Below are 26,086 nucleotides of genomic sequence, written 5' to 3' on the forward strand. Positions count from 1 at the left end.
TTTCTCTGGTATGATGCACCACCGTAAAGGATATGCACCGCCTCCCCCCCATAGACTTATATATTAATAGACACAACTAGATTTTTCTTCCAAGATGGCGTCCCCATTCATTTCTATGAAAAGTGCTCAGTGGCGCAGTGAGGCAAGCGAGAGCGCGAAATGGACCGCGCCATCTTTCCAGACTGACTCGTCCGGTCTTGCGCAGAAGCTTGTTCTTAGCTCCGAAACTCGTGCATGCTTGGCTCTGCTTGCAACTAGCTGTACATGTCATACTTTGCAACAACTAGTCGCGAGTTTGTGAGCTGGAGCTAAGGCATTGCAGAAAACTGTCAGAATGTGGTACAAGTCCGATGAAGAAGCAGATAGCTTACATGTGAACTTTACGAAAATCAATACTATTAGTACTGTAGTATGATACGTGTAGGGCCTATACGTTGTTCTTTTTGCTTCGTGTTTTTAGTTTGACTGCTTAAGTATTGTGTCGGATTAAAGAAACTGTAATATCTGGCTCCGTCGTTGTTGTAGCTCGGCAAAGTAAGCATGTTACTATTATAATGATGATGAGTGTTGCTTACTATTACTATTGTTAATGCCGTCGTTGTGGTGTTAACTGACATAAAGTTCTAATAATATCGACCGTAACAATATTGTGGTTATCAGACATGATTTATAGGCCTACATCTTCGTCTTTGCTCCAGAATAACATCAACAATCTAATCTGCTTTAAAATAACGGAAATAAACTCTACAAACAACCGTCATGTATGTGTGCAACCATTTGTAAAACTTGCTATAAAAGGCAGGCAACTGTAGATTATCAAGCTCTTTCTCCTTGTTCTCATTCAGCTCAGGTAAATAAGCGATTTGCTGATGTTCCCTTTTGTGCTCGTCCCCTGTTCGTATCCGCGAGCACGTCTACAGGCAACTTTTCTTGACGTAAGAAAATAAATGGGGTGCTAGTTTCGAATGAAAAAAAAAATGAAATGTGAACGTAGTGAAACAATCTGTTCTGTGGCTGAGGACAATGGCCCCACCCTGCTGATGAAGACTCACCTATGAGCTCTGCCATGGCACTGAAGGGCCGGGTGTGGCTGGTGGAGTTGCTGTGAAGATACTTGGGGCAGAGCTGGGAGGGGAAGAGAGTGATTTAGTGATTTAGGAGCTGGTTTTAGCGCTAAAACGCTTTTTGAAATACTTAAAGTAAAAAAATGTGGAGTTTCTCTTAAGTCGTCAAGTTATGAGCTACTTTTAGCCTTAACCCTTGTGCTCTTTTAATTGTTCTATTAAAAAGCTAGTAGTATGAGCCAGGTTCAAGAATCAAACAAAAATTATTGGGGGAGATGGTTTTAGATGTTGACTGGAGTTAAAACGACCGGACGAGAGGGGTCTGCTCCCCTCTCGCGGGATCACGCATAGCGGCGTCGCCATGCCATTAATGCCGGGGCTGCAGCCTCGAACCTTTTTAGTTTAGCCCCGAATATATCTCTCGACAAAAGAGCTGGGGGAAGTTTTAGCCTACTGTTAGATGGGCCACTTATTCAACATTATTGTTTTCATATCGTTTTCTTCACTGTATTGCAGGCAATAGCAGGCAAAATACAAAATGTTTATAGTTTATAGTTATCCACTCTACATTTAGGGGGGCACAAGTGGGCCCAAGCTTGTTGTCAGTTGTCACACAGAGGTTTGTGACTTCTTACGTCTGAGAGAAAGGGCCATGAAACATTAAGATGTGAGGCATAAAACCATGAATACTAGCACATCAAACTATTGCCCCGAAACGCAAAATTTGTAAATAAAACAACAAAATGACAATAAGCATTTATTTTCTTATATTAACATATTTGAAGGGATACACAATACAACATCACATTCATCCAATTACTAATAAAACAGTTATCTTATTGACCATTGGGACTGATTTAACACTTAAGACACTCATCTATTCACAAACCTTTTAAAGGTATACAAGTAAACACAATATTCTTTGTGTCCCATTAGACCTGTCCAGAAATGGCCACGTAGAGTATCCATCTACAGTGCTCCATTATCAGGACATTACATTCAGAGGGCCATGCAGGTAGGCAGATACACAGACATAGGCTTGTAGGAAAAAGCTCAGATAACTAGAGGGATCAGCCTGCCTGTTAAATTGTTCTTATTGGTGTTACAATGCAGCTGCTGTTAGAATGTCTCTTTTTAATCTTAGCAACTCTAGTCTTACTCTAGGTCAACAAACCTCAAATTGCTCACTCTGACTCAATTCCCTCTTCCATGACCCATAGGAGGAAACCTAGTATAGGTCTGAGTCTGTGTCTATTCACACAGAATCTGAGGTTAGGAGTGCCGATCTGAGTCGGCTGACGTCTCCCTGTAAAATTATGAAATTGTCACAAGGTGCCAAAATCGGCCTTGAGAGTGCAGGCATCGGCCGATGCCAGGTACATCAAAAAAGCATTTAATCGCCCTAATTAATCAGCTGACAGACTGATCGGTCGACCACTATTGCACAATAGTAAAACAGAAGATCTCTGTGACATTCAAAGAATGGGAACTGACAGACTTTGCAGATAGATACTTGAGAGTTAATATCAGATAAAACCCAAAATGGCCTCAAAGCAAATTATAGAAGAAGATTGCATCCTCCCCCCCCCCCCCCCAAAAAAAACGAACTAAAAAACTCAACTGAATATTACAATATTGTCTGTAAATTCCAGTATTTTCCCATTTTTTGTAATTACAAATAAAATAACACATGAATGAATGCGGTTTACACGATTGGACAAGAGTAATGTTTAGCTCAACATTCAAAATTACATTTGCGACCAGTTCCAGATTTAGGTAGCATACAATACAACATGACTCTCAGTGGTTGTGCCCATTCATTTTACAAGTTTAAATTTAAGCTCCACTTCTTATGTTTTCAAGGATTCTAGATCAGGCTTGACAAGGCAAGAACTTCAACATTTCAACTGTAGTTCTCACTCTTGAGTTGCAAATCCCACATCTAAATTCTGAGTTCTAACCCTCCATGGCGTCCAGGAACTCCTCCTCAGTGATAAGCTCCAGCCTTCTTAGGACCGTCTTTGTACTTGCTGCAGGGTATTCTGCCACAGGGTAGGGCAGTGCCGGACTGCCGTCTGGGAACAGGCAGGGGGCAGGGCCTTGGAAAGAGCCGCAGAGAGTACGAAGGAAGGGGCATAGCTGGGTTATGGAGGAGAGGGAGCGAAGGTTGAGGAGGGGGAACTCTAGACGCTCTGTGGAGGATTCCTCACTCAGGTCGTTCATTGCCTGGACAAGACAGGATGGGACCTTGTGAGAATTGGACATGGAGATTTGATCGGGTCAAGCAATTTGTGTGTGCGTGTGTTTCCTTACTCGATAGCGTTGCTGCAGTCCCTCCAGTACTCTGACGACATGCGGCTTACACTCCGGCTGTTCCTCCAGCAGACTGTTTTCTGGACCACCGTAGCGATCAACGTCCACCTCTGGAACAAACGCCCAGCGGTACCTACACACGCGCATACATTTTTAAGACACAGGTTTAAGACATACTAGGCACACATTAAGTCCATGTTGAGCTGAGTGGTGAAAGTCCTACATCTGAAAGAGGGGCATCCTTTCCGGAGGGAAGGCCAGAGAGGTGTCCAGAAACTTGCAGGCAGACAGGTACATATCCAGGTCTACCTGGGAGAAGTGTAGCACAGACCCATTCCTGTCTAGGGCTCCCCGCACCACCTTAGTCAGCCTGGAAGGTACGACAGAGAAGGATAGCTTGGTGGCTTCTTAGTGGGTTGATTGATTGACTCAGTCATTCATAAATTGAAATCACAATTAACTCACTTTGAGACTTCTTTGTCTTCCCGCAAGGTTTTCTCCAACCGAGTAAATGTTCGTATCTGTCCATTGAACAAATAAAAGAGACAGCTTTACCCTTTAAACAAATCTCAACATCAGTTAGGAACTTTCATTGTTGCCCCATGGTTCCAGCAGGAACTTTTGACTTTTGTAAGAAAGCTCTCATGTACCCAGGAATAGTGGACATAAACATCAACAGGAAATATTCATATGTATTTATGATGTGTTAATCCCAATTGTTGGTTAATTTAGCATTGCTTTTATGTAACCAATTTGTGGCTTGCGCATAGAGTGCCACGTGTATGTGTGTATATTGTTTTGATGTCTATGGTCATCCATCAATTGTGGATGGATCAAATGTGTATTTGCCAGAATGACGTACTACATCCGGTTGCATTATGCAATGTTTTGCATGCTTTTCTGATATTGTGACCCACAACCCTCTGTACAGCATCTGCGCCAGTTTAAGGCACTGTCACGGCCACAGCCGTGCCCCCCCCGGTTTCAGTTTTTTGTCCTGCCCTAGTGTTTCCCTGTCATTGTCTTCACCTGTCTCGTTAACGTCATTGTGTCCATTGTGTTGTGTATTTAGGTTCCTGTTTTGTGTCCAGTCTTTGTCTTGTCCTTACCATACCTGTCCGTGTGAGTACCCTATCTGTTCCCGTTTTTGAGAATAAAACCCTTGTTTCTGCCATGCCTGCCGACTCCCCTGCGTTTGGGTCCAACCCCACCTCACGTCGTGACAGGCACAAATTATGAAAATGTACAGTAGTATGTCCACAAGTTGCTTTTCATGCATTGTACTATGTAAGTACAGCTGTAGTCACTATGTTGTAGTGACTACAGCTGTACTTACACAGTACAATAGTACATAGACAGCAAAATAAAAGTCTGTAGTTCAGGAGTTAGCCACGGGTGTTACATGAACACCACCAGTAAGTCCAAAGCAGCATGAGGTGAGGTCTGCACAAGGCAGTGCCTGCTCACCAGTTCTGTGACCATGATTGGCCATAGGGAGGTCAGGTGCTGTGGGGAGATCCTGAGCAGTAGAACCCGGAACATGAGGAACATCTGAGCACAGACAGATGGGGTCTGACCCATACGCAGAGTCTCTGTGAGACGCTCTGGTGGATGAAAGGAAGAAGATCATCTTTATGCATTAAGTGTGATGTATTAACTATTAAGGATGTAGTACTTTTCTGTGGCGCTCAACCGTTCATGCACACCAGCTAACACACACAAGTCTTGAACATCACAGATGGAAGTGAAAGTGACCCAACCTTGGATGAGAGGCAGGTAGAGGTGATACTGGTCTAATTCTCCACTGAACATGGCAAAGGCCTGCCTCTTCAGTAACATGGGCTTCTGGTCTGCACTGGAAAACAGCTTGAGCGAGCTGCTTTGCATGCCTGCAACAAAGTTAAATACATACAGTATATCAATCCTCCCTGTAACCAGGGATGGGAAGTATTTATGATACATGTATTTAAATTACGTATTTCAAATACAAAATAGGATTTTGTCATTTGTATTTGATTGGTTTGGTTTGATGGAAATAGTTATATATTTTGTATCAACATACTTGTATTTTGTCATAACAAAATACTGTAAAATACTTTGTGACTAGTCTACATGATGATTGATCATGATGTATTATATTGGTTCTCTGTTAAATAGTATGAACCCCACAAACATCTACACATTTGTTATGATGTAGTACACAGTGGACCCAAACTCAGTACAACATATTTTGCAAACGTGAGATTTTGAGATAGACACCTGCAAAATTACAACCAGTGCACAGTGCCCCGGTTTCCGAGCAAATTGTTTTCCCCAAAAAAACACAATAAACTTGCACAGACAGACAGACAGACTGAATTACTTGCATTATAGTATAGATGCTGCATCTGATTGGGGTCTACTCTGTAATTTTCCCAGACTTGAGATTAGTAGTTGGAGTTGGGTTGATATACCTTGACAAGTTCTGTTGCTACTTTCTGATTACATTTCTGGCTACATCTAAAGATATTGATAATTTAATAATTGTTGACAAAGGGCTAAAATGTTTGTTTTTGAGTTCCATATAGGTATCCAATGATTGCTAAATAAATAATGTATTGCCAAATGATTGTACCCTAACTGATGTAGCTGTTTAGTAGTGTTGTGGGAAATTGATTATGGGACAGCAAGGCAAACCAGGGAAGGTTACCCCAGGTCAGGTTTTGGGGCCTAAAATGGCTGACTTCTTCTATCTGCGCAGTTAAGAAACCATGCACAGTTCATAAAGTCCACTCCAAACTAGTTTTACCCAGAACATGAGAAAGTATGGTGGGGGTAATTGGTTTGGCAAACTAAGTATGGGAAAGGAATGTGTAATAGGCTGTTGTGTAATAGGCTGTTTTTGCTCAAGTGTATGGTAGACTCAATCAGGTCGAGACAGGTTGCAGCTGGTGGTATCAAATCATCTTTGAACTTAGCCTTAAGGGACTACAGTCACTGTACCAATAGTAATGGGTTGTTGCTGATCGAGGCCAGAATTGAGAGTGATGAAGGAGAAGGAAAGTCCGGTTGTGTTGGGTTGAGGAGGGGTTGTTGAACGTCAAGGACATTAGCCCAGGACATCAGAGGGGGAGTAAGTAGAAGATGAGCTTTTCAGCTGTAGAGAAGTTCATCAACAACCTTACCAGCCAAAACAATGTGCACGCAGGGTGGGGTGTGAGGAACCCAGGTTAAGGGACAGACTAGAACTTTCCGATATGATGCCGTCATTATATTGTACAGGGCGGGGGGATTATTCTCATTTAGTCTATAAAACATGAATGTTGGGGCAGCAAGAGTTGTCTTTTCCTGTATGTGTTTGTGAACGCACATCTGCCTTGCCGAAATAAACCATAAAGCTGCCTTGAGCCGTTGAAAGATATTTTGCCTTCGACTACTTTTTTCTACTACCTTCTACGGAGGTCTGTTTTCTACAACAGTAGGATCATGATTTTGCATACCATTGATCACAGGTATATGTGAATATTTGATCTGCTGGTTGCACATGTCAGATGTATTGCTTTACTAGTATTTAGTTTATTTATTTATATAGTATTTATATGGATTGAATGTGTTTTATTTATGTAGTATTTATGATGAATTGAATGTGTTTTAATACTTGTCTACAAACAAATTTCCCCTAGTGGGATAAATAAAATTGACTTGACTTACTAGTTAGGCGGAAAAAGCTGTTTTTAATCAAACATTGACTTAATCAAATGAGTCAGTGTACTGGTGAAGGGATAGATCAAATAGTCCAATAGATGGAAGGTTTGCAACGTGATTTCATGGTCTCTTGTAAAAGTATTTTTTGTATTTTTAAAATACAAAAATACAGTAGTTTATTTTGATACCTGGAATGGCTGCTGTATTTTATAATTTATTTTGATACACTTAAAATCAAGGTATTTGGTATTTTATTTTTAGATACATTTGAATGTATCTTTGCTCATCCCTGCCGGTAACACACACGCAAACAAAACTTACTCATGAGGTCTTTGAACATAGTCTTCTCATGTGTCAGTAGGTGGTCAATGATAGAACTCCAACTGCAGGAAACATAAACAGGTACTGTAAGGGAGTAGTCAGGAGATGAAGTGCTTCTGTGTTTCATTGTAAAAAACACCCACAAATACACAACACAAGCATGTTCTTACTGGGGGGTGCAGGATGCATCCATAGTGAAGAAAAGGGGGTCCATGAAGAGCTCAAAGACCTCCTTCTTCCAGGCTCTCTTAGTGTATGCATAACCACTCAGATTGGCCAGCAACTGGGCACCTGCCCCAAAACTGGGCATATTATAGGCACTGGAGAGAAAAAGATGAGATACAGATAGATGGGTATAGAGATTTATTTTAACTTGAAGAGTTTATAGCACCTTTTATACAGAGATCCCGCAATATGGCTGTAATGAAGACCCATCATTATGCCGACTTTGCTTGTTTACCCTGATCCAACAAAGCCGGCATTATTTTGCCCCATGTGTGCTTTTACATTGCATGCAGCCGTAATGCCACCGGAATCTGAGGCGTGACATCATCATTGTTGTTAGAGTGCATAATCTCGCCATGCCAGCTGTCCCTTTTACACAGACATCGATTTGGCTCTGTTACTGACTTCGATGCCAGCTTATTGCCGTTACAACAATGACCCTCCATCCCGTGTCTGTGCCTTTGACACAGAACTGCAAGGCGGCATAAAGATGCAACATTCCCAGCTTTAACAGGCTGTGTAAAAAGGGGCCCATGTTTTACTCTGGTTAATCTTTATGGCCTGTATCTAAAATCAGATGAAGAGTCTGATTTTGAGATTTTTTTGTTTAGCTGAGATACTGTTACTATGCCGAAAGATATGTGACTGTTACCTGTGGTTCTTCAGGTAAGGGAATACGTAGTACATGAGACGAGAGATGAGAGGAACAGCCTTTTCTTTTTCATCACTGCGATACACCAAGTCCAGCAGAGGGGCCAGGATCTAGAAAGGGAGCAAAGTGTCACACACACACACACACCCCAAAGTGTGTACAATACAGCCACAGCCACACACACACACACACACTTACCTCAGCCAGTAGTGCCAGGGCCTGTACACTGTAGACAGAGGGGGCAGAAGAGGACACCATTGTGCTGGCCTGAGCTACAGAGTCTAAAGAGGGAGGAGAGACAGGGGAGGAGGATACATTGTATAAGACATAGAAGACCATCACAGGGAAATAAGGGGGCAGAGGCAGGGAAATAGGATGTGTGATGGTTCAGGTGGAATACTGGGTCCGTGGGCACCCTCTCCTGGGAGGTAGGCCCAAGGTAACCTAATGTACATGATTAAGTAACTGGGAGAAGCAACCAGGTGAAATGCATGACCCTAATTGTGTTTTCTTTAAGAGGTCCCGATTAGGTGAACACGGGGGAGAAAATGTGAAGGAGAACAGCGGAGCACGGAGCCGTGATACTCGTGCTAATGGCGCCTGAGGGACCGCCTGTAGTTTCTTTGTTTTGTGTTAACGTTTTGCTTTGACGTAAACAGTGTTTTTATTTTACTTTGTGAACACCTAGTACGGCAGTGTGCTTACTAGGTTCTGTCGTCCCTGAAAGAAGAAATACAACCAATATATTACCTTCAATTTACCGTCTCAGCGTCTCATTTATGCTGTCCTGCACCATAATATAATTTTAAGTGTTGGCTCTAGTATTACCAACTAGCGAACCGCCACAGATGAGACAAGATAAGATAAGGCAAATACAGATGTAAATTCTTGACTATTTATGATCTCTTCTTCACTGGGCTGACCATGCAAACCCATCTGTCTGTCTGTCAGCTCCTAGGAAGCCGGCCAGGAGGTACAGTACTTTGGGTGCCAACATGGATTTCCATAGTTAAAAGGCCTGGGGTAGGTTTGGGAAGTACAGGCCCAGCAGTGTTTTTATCGGAATTTCAATTTGAATGCCTTGGTATTACACATTGGACGTGCAACAAAAGTTGTTTAACAGGAGAGAGTGTTGAGCCGATGCGTCCGTGCACGCCGCCATCTCAATGCCAGCAGTGTTTCTATGATGACATGGCAGGTTCTGCTGTTGTTTCTGATCTTGGTCCAGTGTGGTGGAGGTCTGAATACAAAACTGGAATCACAGGTAATTTCTCAGTCAAGTATATCTGTACTAGTGCCGTGCCCGTTTGAGGGATAAATGGCTCCATCACTCTGCCAATCATCAGGTAGCTTAATTAAATGTACAGTATATTGCAGACTGTGACTGGCTGCTAGTTTCTCTAGTTAAATAGACAGCATTTTTGACCTTTCATGTTACCCCTTAGGTCAAAAGTCTTAAATGGAAGCATTTAGAAAATTCCCACCCCCAAGGGTAGGTTGTCCCATAGGGTGGTCAGTCCATGAGAACAGTTCAGCTAACTGGTCAAACATTCCCTCTATAGCCTTCACCACCTTCTGACCTATTGATGTGGAAATTGACACCATACTGTTGAGATTGTGAAGATTTGTTATGATTATGGATTTATCTGATTGAAAATTCAACTCTCGAATCACCCTTTTAGTATTGTTCTATATTACTGGAAACTATATGTTAAGCTGTTGACTGATCATTTTTTACCACTAAATGATATAATATATTGAGCCTGAGTGTGAGATCTGGGTGTCAGGGGCTGAGGAGTGAGGGAGAAGGCCACCTGTAGGTATGCATCTTCCTTTGCAGGCAGAGGCCTAAGCTCGAAGTCAAGATGCACTGTTTTTGACCCTATGCCAAGAATCTTATCTGTAGCCACCTGCCCAAGGTCAGCACTGACCCTAAGTAGAGAGGAATTACAAAGAGCCTCATTGTGTAAGCAGCATGAGCAGCCTCATCTTAATTTAAAAAAATTACACAACACTATCTCCTTTCCTGTTAGCTGCAAGCTAACTATGGATATGGAACAATGGAACAATGGACAATGGAAAATGGAACCCTAATTCAAATCACTCTTGAAAACCACATACATTTAACTGTACATATTGTACCTGTAACTGTACACTGTACCTAATTTGTACCCACATACAATATAAAATTGAATTACACTTGCTAGCTAAGTTAACTGCTGAAAGCCAAACTATACTGTATGTCTAGGTAGCTAAAGATTTGTGGTGATGAATATAAAGCTAACCAACTATTTTACATTTACATTTAGTCATTTAGCAGATGCTCTTATCCATAGCGACTTACAGTAAGTACCCATTCCCCCGAGGCAAGTAGGGTGAAGTGCCTTGCCCAAGGACACAACGTCATTTGGCACGGCCGGGAATCGAACTGGAAACCTTCAGATTACTAGCCCGATACCCTAACCGCTCAGCCACCTGACTCACTCTATCCCTTTTACCTCTCCTCATTTGACAGGAAACCTGTGAACACTAGCGCAGTGTCTGTTGGTGGCAAATACGTTTATATTTATTTGTCACAAACCGCTCGTCCAAACAATTTCATATGTGACACTACACGTCCGACAGACAGAAAGAGACAGACAGAGATTCCTGACATTACAGTTTGATTTGGATATGTATGTGTGTGGAGAATTAAGATTCTATGACAAACAGAATGGTCTGCTTTCAATTTGTTCTGTGAAGTAGGAAGATTGTGTGTATGTATTTGTACATAACGTGCATGAGTATGAGCTCAGTTTTGTGAGTGTGCTTGCCCGTGTGTGTGTGTGTGTGTGTGGTCTTTGTGGTTACCGTAGAGGTCAATGTCTGTGTCTACATCGTCCGGCTCCTCATCGACGGGGCAGACCTGGGGCTGAACTTTAACCTCCAGGTTCCTGCTGAGCCAGCTGGTCTGCTCCAGAGAAGACCCTGCCACCCCACCCACTGCCTCCAGGATCCGCTGAGTCACCTCCTGGTGTGGGATGGAGGACAGATGTGGATGGAGGAGTCAGAACCATATCATAACCTATAGCTCTGGCACTAACCATAGCAGCAGGTCCCGGATGACTGGTTAGCTGGCTGACCTGCATGTCCTTGGTGTCCCTCTTGTTGTCCAGGTTGGGTAGCCGGTTTACAAAGTCATTCAGAATCCTGAGACAGAAGTTTGACATTGAGCTTGTATGCTTTAGTGTTTATCAAGCCTTGCTCGCTGTCAGAGAAAAATGATACATCTACCGTTTGTTTATTTGTAGAAGACACAACAGGGGCAAATGGTAGTTTGTGTGTGTATATAGAGAGAGCGGAGAGAACAGGGACGTTTGTGTTTGTGTGTGTGTGTGTGTGTGTGTGTGTGTATGTGTGTTTGTATCTGACTGACTGACCCCAGAAGGAGGAAGTGACCAGGTGGAGCCAGGTTGAGCTGGACAGACTCTCTCAGCAGACTGAGAAGAGGTGCCACATTCTCCTGGAGGGTTTGGGATGAAACACTGAGAGAGAGGAGGTCAAATACAGTCAGTAACAGGTGAAAGTCCTGTTATGTCTGAGGCTGTATGTTATATTTCTTTTTACCTCTGGATATAGGCGTAGCTGAACTGCAGCATGGGAATGTCTACCAGAGTGACCTTCTACCAAGAAGGAGAAGAACACACAGTTAACATGTGCGTATGTTAATGAGTGTGTGATTGAGTGAGCGAGTGTGTGACTGCATGTGCATGCACCTTGTCTCCTTTGATCTGGTGAGGTTTCTTCACCACCTCTTTAACTAGTTGGAGGATGGTTTCTGCGTGGAGTGTGCTCAGTGATGTCACCAGATCCACGATTGTCAGACGAGATTCACTGGCGACAGGCAAGATCTGAAGAGAGAGAGAGAGAGAGAAGGAGAGAAGAGAGCAAGACAGAGAGAAAGACGGAGAGAAGTGGAAACGAGAGACAAACGTGTCGTTGTGAGCCAGTGTACGTGTGCTTGTGAGAGAGCGAGTGAGACACAGAATCTTCTCACCTTGTTCTTGTGCCTCTTCTTGCTTCTTCTGCTGCTCCAGACAGCTCCTACTGAGGCCATCAGCTGGACCCCATACTGGCCTGTCAGAGGCAGTAGCAGGTCCAGCACACGCTGCTTCAGGACCTGCACACACACACACGGAACATATCACACACACACGGAACATATCACACACATGTTCACTCACGCTTCAACACACGCATACAAAACCACGTTTCCCACGGTTCCCACCTTGGCGCTTCTGAAGTACACGGAGGCATGTTTGATGGTTTGGGGGGAGTCAGAGCCCCTTCTCTGAGACTCCTCCCTCCTGACCACGCCCCATAGCAGAGCCATGCTATTGAGTATGTGCGGCAACTCCTCGATCACAGCGTTGCGGACGTTGCGGACGTCTGCCGAATCACAGGCCACCAGAGACTGACAGGGAGTGTGAGAGCAGGATGTAGAGGAAATGAAAAAGATCTATTCAATCTCAATTCAATTGAGAAACGTAGGATTGAATGTGCCAGTGTGCTGTATGTGTGCGCGCATCACCTTATGGTCCAGCAAACAATGGTGTGTGATGGTGGTCAGGCCTTCCAACAAAGTCAGGGGATAGTCAGGGGCGATATTCTCTCTTCTGTAGAGAGAAGACATTAACGTGACATCAACAAATAAACATACATAAGTTAAACACATGCATATCTCTCACGACACACATCCAAAAAAGACAGTGGTAACTGTGTACAGTGTGCATGCATGTACGTATGTATGCGTACCTCTGTGTGGCCTTGCCCCCGTCATGTTCGTACTGTTTGGCCAGCTCATCCAGGTTCTTGCAGATCTGTGTGATGAGAGGCGCCACGATGATGCTCAGAGACCTACCCAGGTAGGGCAGGGAGCCGCGCAGGAGCGCTAGCCAGTGGGGGTGCATGCCATAGCCGTACTGAGGCTGCAGAGCCCTGGCCGCCGCAGACACGAACATGCCCTGTGCTGTGATGGGCTGGGTCTGGACGTACTGAGCTGCCTTGATCGACTGCTGGAACAGGACGGCCGTCTGCCATTCCCGGGTTAGAGGGGTGGAGGCAGCGGGGGAGTCTTCAGGGTGCCCTGACCCCCCTGGCCAGATATGGTGCTCCAGGACTATAAGCGCTTGGAGAAGCTTGAGCAGCTCAATCTGGAGCGGGTACTGCTCCTGCCCCCCACTCTGCCCCAGGTGGACCAGGCTCTCCTCCGACAGTCCCCCATGCTCCTCCAACAAGTCCCCTCCACCACCAACCTCCCTCTCTGCCCCTCTCTGACTTATGTACATGGAGGCCGAGAGGCAGAGCAGGGCATACTGCTGCACATTACACCCAGAGAGGAGTTTGTGGATGGGCTCCAGGTTGCATCCATTCCTCAGGCTTTGGCCTCGCCTGTGGCCCACATCCAAGCCCTCCTGCTGGCCACGCACCACAAAGACCAGTTGGGTTATCAGGCAGGTCAGGATCTCCACGCTCTTCACCTGCACCTCCCGGTTCTCTTGCATGTCCCTGGGCCCTAGGCTGAGGTAGGAGGGGTAGTGGGACCTCAGAGAGCGCAAACACAGGGACACCAGCACCTCCAGGAGCAAGACTGGGGGTGGGGAAGCTGTAGCGGTGGGGGATGCCAGGTGGCCGTAGAACGTCCCGCCCTCCAGGGCCTGCTGGTGGCGCTGTAGCAGATTGGAGACGAGGTTGAGGTGGGAGGAGGAGCTTGTGTCCAAGGAGGTGGAGGAGAGGGCGTCCACCAGCGGCTGCTGGGCAGAACTCCTCAGCAGGCTAGACAGTAAAGTCAAGCCCTGGAGGAGATGTTGCCCCCCGCTGGCCTGAGGATATAACAGCACATGCCTGAAAAGCGAGTTGACGGCCTCCCTCTTCTCCCTTTCCTGCTTCAGCAGGCGGGACCTCGCCATGGCTTCAAGCTCCAGGTCCTCTTCCTCCTCGCTCGACAGTGAATCCGAGGCCTGCGTGTGCTCGGACTCCACTCTCCGCAGGCCATTGGTCAAACCTCCTTCCTCCGTGCTGCTGCGGTAGGGGGCAGATCCAGAGCTCTCCGTGGAGACCTGGGCGCCACTGGTGTCAGCTGACTCTGTGTGGTCGCTCTCCTCCTCGCCCTCCTCTTCCTTCTCCACATCATCCTCCTCTTCTGTTTCCTCGCTGCCGCTGTGGGAGGCCGTCACGGTATCTGAGGGTTTGGTTGTGTCTGGATTGCTGTCTAGCTCTGCCCACAAGGCTTCCCTGTCCACTAAGGTTGTGTAATCAAATGCGGTATTCTCTGTTGCCATGGCATCCGTAGATGTCCTTGAACCCTTAGTAGAGCTTCGGCTTCTGTTACTAAGCAACTTTAGGTTCCCTGGGAATAGGCGAGCAAATTTGCAAAAACTAAGTACAAATGCCAAATACATACACAAGATGAGAAAAAACACACGCACACACACATTGCCAGGCTGACCTGTGGTGAGGCTGAGTTTGTAACTCTGGATAGAGCAGCGCTGAGTGGAGGGGTGGAGGAGGAGGAGCAGGATAGGCTCTAGGATGCGGGCCACATCGCCGAGGGACAGAGCTCTGACCAACCAGCACTGGGCTGCTGCACTCATGGACCCATCAGAACGGTTTAGACTGCCCACCATCACACACAGCGACCTGTAACAGAGTCAAAGACTAGCCTGACTGCATGACTATTGACTACATGACTATAACTACACAATTTCTGACTACCAGACCAATGCCCACAATACTACTGACTACAATAATACTGGCAACATGCCTACTGATTACAAGACTACTGATAACAAGACTACAGACTACAAGGTGAAAAGATAATTGAGTACCTGTCAAAGGAGCGGTTGAGTGACATGGTTCTGTTGGTCTGGATGTCCCGTGTCAGATGCCACAGAATGGAAAACCTGTTGAGAGCCTCCAGGCGCATGGTCTCAAGAGAAAGACAGGACACAGAACACTAAAAACCATGCTTGATATGGATTTTCGGGGTTTATTGATTATAGGGCAGGTAGGCAGGCATGTGGGGTATCCAGTGTTCAGGAAGAAAGCCTAGGATTGGGCTGTGTTAGTAAGGAATGTGGTAGCAGGAGTTTTGGAAAGTTGAGAAAAGGACAACAGCAGATATGGTGCCAGAAGAAAATAGAAAGCTCTAGAAGGAGTACGAGGGAGGGCCAGGGACACATACTTCTATACGATGATCTCCTGAACTGAAACCAGACATGTATCTGTTTTCAGTCTCTTCCCATCATTAGCCCACTCCTAAGACAATGTAATCATAGTTGAAATAACACAGCCTCAGAACCTGACGTCCCAAAGCTCCTCTCCCCAGATGATAAAAACTCTCGTGCTGCATTTCTCTCCAAGTCAGAAAGTCATAAAACTCCAGAAGTTGAGCATCCAAAACGGTCAACTGTCCTTTGTGGGGTCATCACCCTCAGAAATAGCTAATACATTATTAGCCATCTGCCCTATCATAAAAAATCCCCCAACAGTTCCTAAGCTTTACAACCTCTCAACTCCTCAACCTCTCAACTTTCTACAAACTCAGCTTAATTATCTCCCCTTCCTGTAAACAACATAAGTTGATATTCCAGCATGTCTCTTATAAATGAACCACATTTAAAACACATTAATCCTACATAAATCCTAAAATTCTATCACAACAGTTTGTTGGGTATGCTTGGTGCAGTGTGTGTGTATTCTACCTTGTTCTTGTGCAGTAGAGCCTGGCAGATGATGTCTTCACAGACGTTAGCAGAAGGTGTCAGGCAGTGTAGTCGATAGAAGAGCTCCACGCAGGAGATGTGCTGCTCCCTCCTCTCTGTGTCCAGCTGGCTCCACAGCATCTGGGCCACTCGCTGGACGGACGAGCACATGCACACACACACACACACACACACACACACACACACACAAACACTGTTTCAGTGCCAGGCCAGTGCCCTGAATATACAGTAGATTGCCTCACATGATCTAAATGCCAACCAGTGTGTGATTTATGACCATCATGATCATAATCATCATCATGTCTGTAGTAGGGTTCTGACCTGGTAGAAGTCGGTGCCCTCCTCGATGACACTGAGCAGGCCGGGGTAGATGGGCGGGATGGTGACCATCTGCAGGCGTCCACTCGAGGGGTTGGCATCTGCTGCCTGGTGGCGTCTGGTCTTGTCCTGGATGACCAGGGCCAGGGACTGTGAATGGTTGACCAGCTCTAGCAGAGATGACACAGCAGTGTGCTGGACATGATGGTCTCTGGATAGGCAGCACAGGGTCATCAAGGACCTCAGCCACTCTGGCAGGCTGCCCACATCATTGCCTGATGGTAAAACATGCAATTAGATACTGTTTCGATTCTTACTCTCAAAATGTCTCCAAGACTTGTGTGTGGGTGTGTGGAGGTCTAACGTGTGTGTGTGTGTAGGTGTGTGTACATCAGTCTCACCCGTGCTGTTGAACATGTCCTTGTAGAGATCCTGGTTCTCCTGCTCTGTCAGGTAGACAGGGAAGGTTGTAGCCTCTAGCAGCAGGTGACAGGTTGCTGTGAACGCCTGCCGACACACCTCGGTAATCTCCGCCCTTCCCCTCGGCATGTAGCCCCCACCCCAGTCTAGTGCTCCCGCTTTGCCCCGCCTCTTCTCCGTGGAAGGGTCTGAGGCCGTGTCCGAAAATGAGCGCAGTTTGTGCTTGTTGGGGCTGAAGAGCTCTGCCAGTTTGCTTTTGATCTGAGGCATGGAGATCTGAGCACCCTCCCGGCCCCCAAAGGAGTATTTCCTCCCCGGAGAGGACGCTAGAGAGTCGGTTTGTATCACCTCATCCTCCTGCCCCCCGCTCACATCCTCCACCTGGACCAGCAGGTACCTGAGAGAGAGGAACAGAGGAACAGCGAGAGGGAACGAGAACGATTGAGTTCATCAAGACTAAGGTATGTCTAAGGTATGTCTGTCAACTTTGTCCAGTGACTTTGAAAGGGCATGACAGGGAGGGAGGTTTTACCTGGTAGTTATATAAGCCAGGATGTCCTGCAGATACTTTGTCATGGTGTCCATGCTGCCCCTCATCCTCCACACAGTCCCCCCACCCCCGGATGACTCTGTACCCTCGGGCCCAGGCCCCACCCCTGGTAGGAGGTGCTGCTCTGATGGAGAGGCGCTGATGCCCAATCCACTGTCCTCTGACCGTAGAGGCAGGAACACCCTTGCTGCTGGTTCCTCCTCCTGTCTGGTACCATTATTTGGCTCCGATTCCTCATTGGCCTCCTGATTGTTAAGGATACCGTTACCATGGTCCTTGGCCTCGTGGTCCTTCTCTCCACAATTCTCATTCGCCTGTATGAGAGGGAAATGGATAATCACTTGATTTAATACCTAATAAATCCTAAATCAAAATATTTTCACAGAACACGACTATGTTACCTGACTATGTTTGTCTGCCTCTTCCAAGATCTGTAACTCTGCATCTTGTGTAGAAGACTCCACCTCCATGTCCATATAAGCAACGGGCATCTGTATCCTGCAGAGCACCTTGAAGCAGGCACACAGGCCCTGTCTCAGATCTGATAAGTCCAGGGTGGTCATGTGACCCCTGAGAGCTTGCAGCATGGAGCACAACATCTCAGGCAGAAGCTGGGACTGGATATCTGCATGCTGCTCCTGGGAAGGATACACACACATGCACACACACACACAGGCAGGCATATGTTTTAGATGTGTGTACATGTCTGTGCACCTACTTGTATGAATGGATGTGTTTATGTGCGAGCATGCGCCTGAGTGTGTTTGTACCAGAGGGATGACATCCAGCAGAAATATGATAAGGTTGGACATCTCAGAGACAGAGGTAGCTGGTTGGCTCTTCTCCGGCTGATGGAAGGAGGGTTGGTCAACTGGATCACTGTTAAGACAGGGAGGGAGGACAGAGCGAGGGTGGGGGGGGGCAGAAAATGAGAAGGAACACATCTGGTCAGACACTGCCTTGATAAATACTGTATTGTGTGAAATATTTCATCATATGAAGTATTTCTGCAGTATTTAAGAACCGTGTGTACTGTGTGTTTTTGTCCTACCTGATGCTTTTGCAGAATAACTGGGTCATGTAGTCCCAAAGATACTCAATGTCCATAGAGCTCACCAGCAAATTTACTGTTTTAATTATCTCTGATGAGTTCTTGTTCTCCTTGAACTGACTGGAACACAAAAACACCACACACACAACACAAACACATTCTAGTTGTGTCCCTTTGTGTATCACTAAATTGTGCAAACACATTTTTTAATCAAAACCAATCAATCCATTCAACCAACCATCAACTAATAACAGCATCATCTGTCCATCATCCAACAACATAGTCAGATGTCCATTTTTTTTATCATCCATTTTCCTCCTCCTCCACAGCTTCCACAACAGGGAACAGTGTGCCCCCCCCTCCCTCATATTATTCTCTTACGACACACAATATTTTCTGACCTTTTCTCAGTATCTCAGTACCCCCCCCCCCCTTCTCAAGGACAGTTTATGCATGTAACTAGTTTGTCGTGTACACCTGTAACTTTCCATTGACTGTGCCCATTGTCTCTGCTCTATTACACACCTGTGTGATTAACATGCATATGTGCCCCCACTTGATGGTTCTTTACCTGGGTTTTACTGTTACTTTAATACGTCTCTCAAACTATCAATTCACTTCAGCAAGGCATACTAATGTTGATATTTAGGTCTTTCATCCTCCTCCCACCTGGCCAGCTGGTTGCTGGAGAGGCTCGAGGTGGTGGTGTCCTCCCCCAGCATCTCTCGGCAGTAGCTGTAGAATGCCCTGACCACCTCCAGCAGCACACTGCTCAGGACTGGGGGACCTGCAGAGTGTAGCGCCTTCATCAACGTCATCATCGTCATAGAAAGAAAGAGACATGTAGGTCGAGAAATCGAGAATGTTTGTCTCTGTCTCCGTTGTGTGTTTACCTATCTCTGGTTTATCCAGGAGGCTGATGATGATGCGGAAAGGTCGGAGGTAACAGATCATGCTTTCCACGTTGACATCTTTTTTTTTCAGGATGCTGATCAGAGCCTTAAGACAGACACCCCAGAGTGAGAACACACACACACAATAGGATGTTTCATGTAAAGAGTAAACTGTTTTGTTTTCCCCACAACACCAGCTCAGCAGCCCACTAACCACAAAACTCGAAAGGTGGGTGGTGATGTTAATTGTGACGGCTGGTTGCTATAGTGTAAGTAAGTAAATATGTGCAACCTTGGTGAGGCATCTCACTGTAGTGTGGGTAGGGTTGTCCTCACCTGTACGAGCAGCTCTTTAGAGTAGGTGTTGAAGTAGTTGGCAGTGTGTTCCTCAAGAGTGGTGGAGAGGTTGGGGTCTGGAGCCACCATACCTCCCTTAATGTCTGTGCCTGGACATGCCGAGACAGCAACGACAAACAACAAACACACAAACAAACAAACGTTAATCTGTCACCAAGGCATAAGGTCTTTGATCCAAAGTGACAGGTTTGTAGCGTGTTTGTGTACCTAGGAGCCAGGCATAGAGGCGTCTGTTGAGGGACATGTCTCTGCGCAGCAGAGTAAGAGAGGCGGCTGACACCACTGTGATCATGTCTTCAACCGTCATAGGAATACTGCTCTCTATTGGGTGCTGGTGGGAAAACAGGGGAGAGGGTGGTGGGAAATTGATTATTGGGAAGGTGGCAACCGGAGAAGTGTACACGGGGTCAGAGATTTGGGGCCTAAGATGGCGGACTGGGGCCTACGCAGTAGAATTATACTCTGAACAGGATCAAACCAGAATAGAGAGGATATCTGATGGGGAAATAGGTTGGCAAACTTAAGATGGGAAATGCATGTGTGTTTTGGAGAAGAATGGGCTGTTAGTATTTAATAAAGGGATCGCTAGACTCATCAACTGGGTGCTCATGGCTTGAAAGAGGAGGAGGTCTGAAGGGATACATCTGGTGTGGTGGAACAATAGCTGTATCTACTCCCAAGGGGTCGAAGTCAAGCATCTGAAGTAACAGGTTCTGCCAGAACCAAGGAAACTGGAGGAGAGGAACGTTCTGGTGGAGAAGGGTTGAAGTGGGGTTGTTGTGAGGTGAAGAAAACAAGACAAGGCCACATGAAGGAGGGGTGAAGTGGGCTTTATCACCAGTAAAGAAGTTGTCAACAACTTCTTCAGCCAGATAAGGCGTATGCAGTTTTGGGAATGGTCAGGAACGGGTTATAGAACCTTCCAGAAGGTCACGTCAGTGCATTATGCAGGGCGGGGGTCTGATCCTCATATCAGTCTATAAAAAGAGGATGTTTGGGGCATTTGAGGGTCTTTTGCCGTTTTGTCTATACCTGTGTACAACTGCCGTGCTGAAATAAACCATCAAGAGCCACCTTGACTTTTTGAAAGATATTCTGTCTCAGACTCTATTTTTGATAATCCTTCTGGAAGAAGTGAAGTTCTTCAACAAGAGTAAAATGCACACACAAACAAACACATACAGTACACACACACACACACATACAGTGAATATACACTAACCAGGCAGGTGGCGAGGGGGAAGAAGTAGAGGAGGATCTCCAGCATGTTCCTCTGCACCAGAACATTGGAGTCCTGAAGGGCCAAGCGAAGAGACTTTATCTAGGAGAAAGGGATGTACAGGTTGTCAGGGGACAAACTCATGTAGCCTACTAATAGCTCATGTTATTGACTAGTTTGGCAACTAGTGATCAGGAGGTCCCTTGCAATCGACGAGAAACACTGTCAGCTGTCACAGAGACAGAGGGTAACTAACAGACAAACGCACGCAGGCAGACTCACCACCAGGCCGTTGTCGTAGCCCAGCATATGTGTTTGCTGGCTGGGGGAGGCCATGCGGTCAAAGTGTGTGACGATGAAGATGGATGCAGGCAGTCTGATGACAGGACTGACCAACACACTGCCCCATAGTGCTCCATAAAACACCTGCTGGCCAACCAGCAGAGACAAACGCACCAGCAGCGCATCCGTCCTGCAGGGAAATAAGCTCTTTACTGTTCAGGGATTACTGTTACCATTATGCCTTAGTACATTTGTGTGTGTTTATTTGTGAATGTATGGGAGCATGAGAGCAAATATTTGTGTGTGTCTACCTGTCATACACCTCCAGGCCCTCTTCCAGGCCAGGTAGTAGCCCAGTGATGAAGGCCTGCAGGCTGGGTAAGAGGGCCCTCTGCAGGGCAAGGTAGTAACGCTCGTACAGAGTCAGAAGGACAGGTTTTACCGCCATAGCAGCATGACCCAGCAAGGGGAACAGGCCAGAGCTGCAACACACAGAAACGCACACATGCGCACACACACACAGCATTCATACACACATGCATAACACAAAAACACATACATCAGAGCCTAAACAAAAAAGGAACCTGTGTGTGTTTCAGCTATTACAGCATATATAGTGTATGCACAAACAGACGCATACCTGTAGATGAAGAGGTCCTTGGCCAGCCTTTTGGTGCCGATAATCTTGAAGATGATATCATAGGTCTCCAGGGCCTTGAGGTGGACGCCGCTGGGTAGGGCAGGGTGAAGGCACTGGGCCAGACGCTTCCCAATAATCAGCCTCTTAGGCAGCAGGGAATACCGCAGGTTACTCTGCAGGGCCTAGAGGAAGGAGGGGGGTTGGGTAGAGAGAGAGAGAGGGAGAGGGAGAGGGAGAGGGAGAGGGAGAGGGAGAGGGAGAGGGAGAGAGGGAGAGAGGGAGAGAGAGAGAGAGAGAGAGAGAGAGAGAGAGAGAGAGAGAGAGAGAGAGAGAGAGAGAGAGAGAGAGAGAGAGAGAGAGAGAGAGAGAGAGAGAGAGAGAGAATGGTTGAGGCAGGGAAAGACATTTAGAAGTTTGGCAGATAGGGAGAGACAGAGGGAGACATGGTGAGACACAAAGACTGCAGTCTGGCTGGCTTTTGAGAGGCCATTTAGAACAACCCCCCCCCCCAAAAAATCACCTGCACAGGTTCCTTTTATGTGTGGTGTACAGCTTAATGATTGACTGATTGTCAATGTTCTCTTGCTCCTCCTCTCCTTGAGACTTAATCCAAGCTTGAGATTCCTCATAGTCCAAAGTCCCCAGCAGAAACTTGTGGAGCAGGCAGGAGAACAACACACACTAGGCTCCCTAGAGGCTGGGCGTTGGACGACACCACTAGACTAGTTATGTACAGGCTGGGCGTTGGACGACACCACTAGACTAGTTATGTACAGGCTGGGTGTTGGACGACACCACTAGACTAGTTATGTACAGGCTGGGTGTTGGACGACACCACTAGACTAGTTATGTACAGGCTGGGCACTGAGATCAGTGCTCAAAAGCAGAGGTAGAGACAGTTACTGGTAACAGTGCATGCAGTACAAAGCACCACCATCTTTACAGGAATACATGACCAACCTTCTATATAAGACTGAAACCATTGAAACTAAGAGGACTTTTTCATATTGATTGGGCGTTATCTGTGTTTAAACAACAATATTATTCTATAGCAGTGTCGCTTGGCCCAATGATAGACCAACCACATATGTACCAGTGTTCACTTTTCTTTATGTTGTGAGTACTGAATGTGGGCTGTGTTGCATGTGTGTGTCTACCTTGTTCAGCTTTCCCAGGGAGGAGATGAGGTCCGCCCACTCGCTGGAGGACTCAAAGTTTCGCAGCGCCTTCTCGATGACGGCTGCGTAACCACGGTAACGATAGTCATTTTGGAGCTCCACCTCCTCGGGATCCATGATGGCTCAGTCTTGTCCCAGCACGGAAACTGTGGGTCTGGAGGAGAGAAGAGGGAGGCGAGGAGGACCGGGGTGAGGAGGAGGTATTACAAAATAAAAGGTGATAGTACAAAGTTTCAAGAAATCTATCCCTATTCCCTACTCAGGATATGTCTGTACCACTTAGTTACGAAGGCACTGAATGTGTGCTCTGGAACGCTCAAGGCAACATCAATTATTACATACTCAGGGATACACACACAAACACACATGGCGGAGAAGAGAAGAGTTGAAAGGAGATGACAGGGAAAGAGAAGGTAATGAGTCCAAGTGCTGACTGTTTACCTCTCCTGCACATATAGCACATATAAGCTATCCATTATCTCAGCCTGCATGCTTGGCTCTGCTGCATATGGCAAGAGTGTGATGTGAATGTAACTGAGATGATGTACAAGATATGAGAGTGTGACACATACATAGAGAGAGCGTGAGAGAGAGAGAGAGAGAGAGAGAGAGAGAGAGAGAGAGAGAGAGAGAGAGAGAGAGAGAGAGAGAGAGAGGAAGGGGGGTGTTAGCCTGGTCAGGCTTGGATACACGTGCCTTGCCTGAGAGGAGGGCAACATGCATCAGTCCACACCAAGAGAGAAGTCCAGGGAACAGCTGACCCATCCATTTTATCAATAAATATACTCCCGGACAGTGCTCTGAGTAGTGCTCTAGAACCAGTCTAATGGTGTAGGGAAGGCAATAACATGAAGCTCCCTGCTCTGGGGATCTACTTGCTCTACTGTACACCCCAGTCTGGTATTCAACCATAGTCAAAAAACTTCCACAACCAGACAGCCTGAGCTGAGCAGGCAGCTCAGTAAAACAGTGAATGTCTGTCTGTCATCTATGAAAGACTGCAAAGTGTAGATGCCTTTTCAAAGTAGAGCCTCAGTCTTTTAAGACTCGGGCCCTAGTACCTGAAGGACTGACTGGCAGGCTGACGGACTAGAAATATATCTTCACACAAGAGTGTCTGAATGATTTTGTCACTGACCATAGCTTAAACTCTCTCTCTTTCTTGCACATATCTGTTTCTCAGAAGGACTGAAAAGCAGGCAGAAAAGAGATATAGCCTTATAGACAGAAAAAGAGATGAGTAATCACTGCATTCTAAGTGGCAGACAGACAGCGGGCCTATTACATAATCTCTTAGTTTCCTGAATGGCAAAAGCTATCAGCATTAACGCCATTATATTCACCTTCAAACATAGCACATTACAGGGATCATGGAAAAATTCCCAAAGCAAGAAAGAAAATCACATGTTTAGACACCAGAAATTCCACCAGCTTCAACTAAGCACATTTTACACACCAGATATTCGCACCAGCCTCCAACGACAGGACTATGGTTGTAATGCCTTTAGGATGCTTTGCATAGCAAAAAAGCTCAGTGGATAGGCTGACTAACCCAAGTTACTTAAGGGGTATGCAAACACAATGTACAACTTCGGATGATGGATAAGTAAACTAATCTTTGCACTCAAACAAAGGCTGCAGGAGGAGTGTCAGAGAACAGGGGGATATAAAGACAAGAGCACACACACACAATTCGACTTGAGCAACTGATTAACTGTAGATCTAAAGGGGAAAATGGAAGCAGGGTCCAAATCACTTATAACACAACACTACTGTAAGTGTGCAGTGAGTCTGGCTGGTTTGAAACCAAAATACTCCTAACCTGACCTGTGCAGTTTGCTCTATTTCTGAGACTGCCTGTGTATTTAGTGGGTGGACACATGCCCCACAGGCAAGTTAAAGAGACACATCGTCTGACAGAGATTGTGATGCTAACTGCCACACAGTGCTAACTAACTAGCTTTTGGTCTAAGCTACTGCTGAAACTGAGAGGCAGATGCACCACCAAGTTGTTTTATGTACAAGCTGTATAATTCTGTATCCACTACAGTCCAGCCCATCTTCTAAACAGGAACGTACAGATCAGGCTGGAACCTTCACAGAAAAATGGCAACTGTTATAGCTGCAATGGGGAGGCAACTCCATTCATGTCCATGGTTTTGGAATGGGATGTTCACCAAGCTTATAGGTGTGATGGTCTGGTGTCCACATACATCTGAAAGACCTAACCTGCATTATGTAAGCTGGTCTGATGATCAGGATGGACATCAATTTGATGACCGTGTGTGTGTGTGTGAGAGAGAGAGAGAGAGAGAGAGAGAGAGAGAGAGAGAGAGAGAGAGAGAGAGAGAGAGAGAGAGAGAGAGAGAGAGAGAGAGAGGGGGGGGGGGGGAGAAATCCAATAGGCCTACAAAGCAGAAACCAAACTCTATAAGCCTCGTCTCTTGAGTTGACAGAGCGATGCATGTGCTGTTTCAATTAATGATAACCTTGAACAAATACTTCCGTATAGCAAACCTATTATTTGGAATATTATCGGTTCCACAGACAAATATGTGCTGTATAGTGTGTCTTCCATTAAGATATATAGAGGTGGGCAAGGCGGATTAAAAATGAAAACATCCAATGGCTCGGTAAACAATCACACAGGGCGCATCAATGACTCACCAACTGCAAAGCAAGCTTCCGTAAACATGAGAAGACAACATTCACGTAAAAACGAAAAAACTCAAATCGGCGGTGAACGAATTTGGATAAATCTTGATTGATAGATCTGCAAGTTGGTTTTAGTGACAGACAAAAGGTACCGTAAGCCCTACATTGATCTCCCCATCTTACTGTAAACCCAGCGAGTAGAATCCTCAGCTGATTCTGGGTTTGACTTGAAGAGCGCACTTCCTGATCCGCGGAGGGGTGTGGTGGATATTCACGACTCCCGGTAGGCGCGTTGTTCATCTAAAAAATCTGACATTTCAGCATTAATTTTACAAAGCCAAGTCTGGAGCTACGGTATTCGTTCAGAACATTTGTGGAACAGTGTTTGTACTAGTTTCCCGTTTATTTTTAATACAAAAATACCATTCACCGCTTCACTAACGCTCCCTCCCCCCCCCTCAATTTTGGTATAATCCAAGATGTGCAGTGTTTACAAACCTT

General features: G+C 46.0%; 1 protein-coding gene and 1 long non-coding RNA gene across 4 annotated transcripts; one reads left to right on the top strand and one right to left on the bottom strand.

The window, feature by feature from the left end:
- Nucleotides 1-1,808: 1,808 nt before the first annotated feature.
- dop1b (DOP1 leucine zipper like protein B) lies at nucleotides 1,809-25,795 on the bottom strand. 3 transcript variants are annotated; one of them, XM_062457195.1, is made up of 38 exons: nucleotides 25,598-25,795; nucleotides 22,910-23,084; nucleotides 21,753-21,934; nucleotides 21,424-21,594; nucleotides 21,113-21,302; nucleotides 20,834-20,932; nucleotides 19,819-19,942; nucleotides 19,591-19,700; nucleotides 19,255-19,360; nucleotides 19,031-19,148; nucleotides 18,362-18,481; nucleotides 18,081-18,189; nucleotides 17,712-17,948; nucleotides 17,293-17,624; nucleotides 16,742-17,157; nucleotides 16,344-16,615; nucleotides 16,002-16,154; nucleotides 15,126-15,226; nucleotides 14,747-14,937; nucleotides 13,054-14,647; nucleotides 12,830-12,914; nucleotides 12,527-12,712; nucleotides 12,296-12,418; nucleotides 12,015-12,149; nucleotides 11,866-11,918; nucleotides 11,679-11,783; nucleotides 11,343-11,448; nucleotides 11,110-11,269; nucleotides 8,458-8,540; nucleotides 8,260-8,369; nucleotides 7,553-7,702; nucleotides 7,383-7,444; nucleotides 5,138-5,266; nucleotides 4,845-4,981; nucleotides 3,843-3,898; nucleotides 3,601-3,747; nucleotides 3,378-3,510; nucleotides 1,809-3,290 (listed from the first exon to the last, which is right to left on the bottom strand). In XM_062457195.1, exons 2-38 carry the CDS (start codon nucleotides 23,045-23,047, stop codon nucleotides 3,021-3,023), a joined length of 6,993 nt encoding a protein of 2,330 aa, XP_062313179.1. In that variant the 5' UTR covers nucleotides 23,048-23,084; nucleotides 25,598-25,795; the 3' UTR covers nucleotides 1,809-3,020. The 3 variants fall into 3 exon arrangements, with proteins under 3 accessions (XP_062313179.1, XP_062313181.1, XP_062313178.1); XM_062457197.1 differs by having other exon boundaries at nucleotides 11,382-11,448; nucleotides 11,866-11,921; XM_062457194.1 differs by having other exon boundaries at nucleotides 11,866-11,921.
- Nucleotides 6,303-9,015, top strand: LOC134017514 (uncharacterized). Its single transcript, XR_009929758.1, has 2 exons — nucleotides 6,303-6,868; nucleotides 8,777-9,015. It is a non-coding gene; the product is annotated as an uncharacterized LOC134017514 (long non-coding RNA).
- Nucleotides 25,796-26,086: the final 291 nt, after the last annotated feature.

Source organism: Osmerus eperlanus, chromosome 3 (genome assembly GCF_963692335.1).
Source record: "Osmerus eperlanus chromosome 3, fOsmEpe2.1, whole genome shotgun sequence".
In the NCBI taxonomy this organism is placed as follows: domain Eukaryota; kingdom Metazoa; phylum Chordata; class Actinopteri; order Osmeriformes; family Osmeridae; genus Osmerus; species Osmerus eperlanus.

What these genes read in the sequence shown, in the direction of transcription:
- dop1b (XM_062457194.1), bottom strand. Translation starts at nt 23,047, where the DNA reads ATGGATCCCGAGGAGGTGGAGCTCCAAAATGACTATCGTTACCGTGGT. An exon ending in TGCTGGATGTCATCCCTCTG is followed by an intron (nt 17,949 to 18,080) that starts GTACAAACACAC and finishes TATCCTTCCCAG; the next exon opens with GAGCAGCATGCAGATATCCA. An exon ending in CCCTGGCACTACTGGCTGAG is followed by an intron (nt 8,370 to 8,457) that starts GTAAGTGTGTGT and finishes CTCCCTTTCTAG; the next exon opens with ATCCTGGCCCCTCTGCTGGA.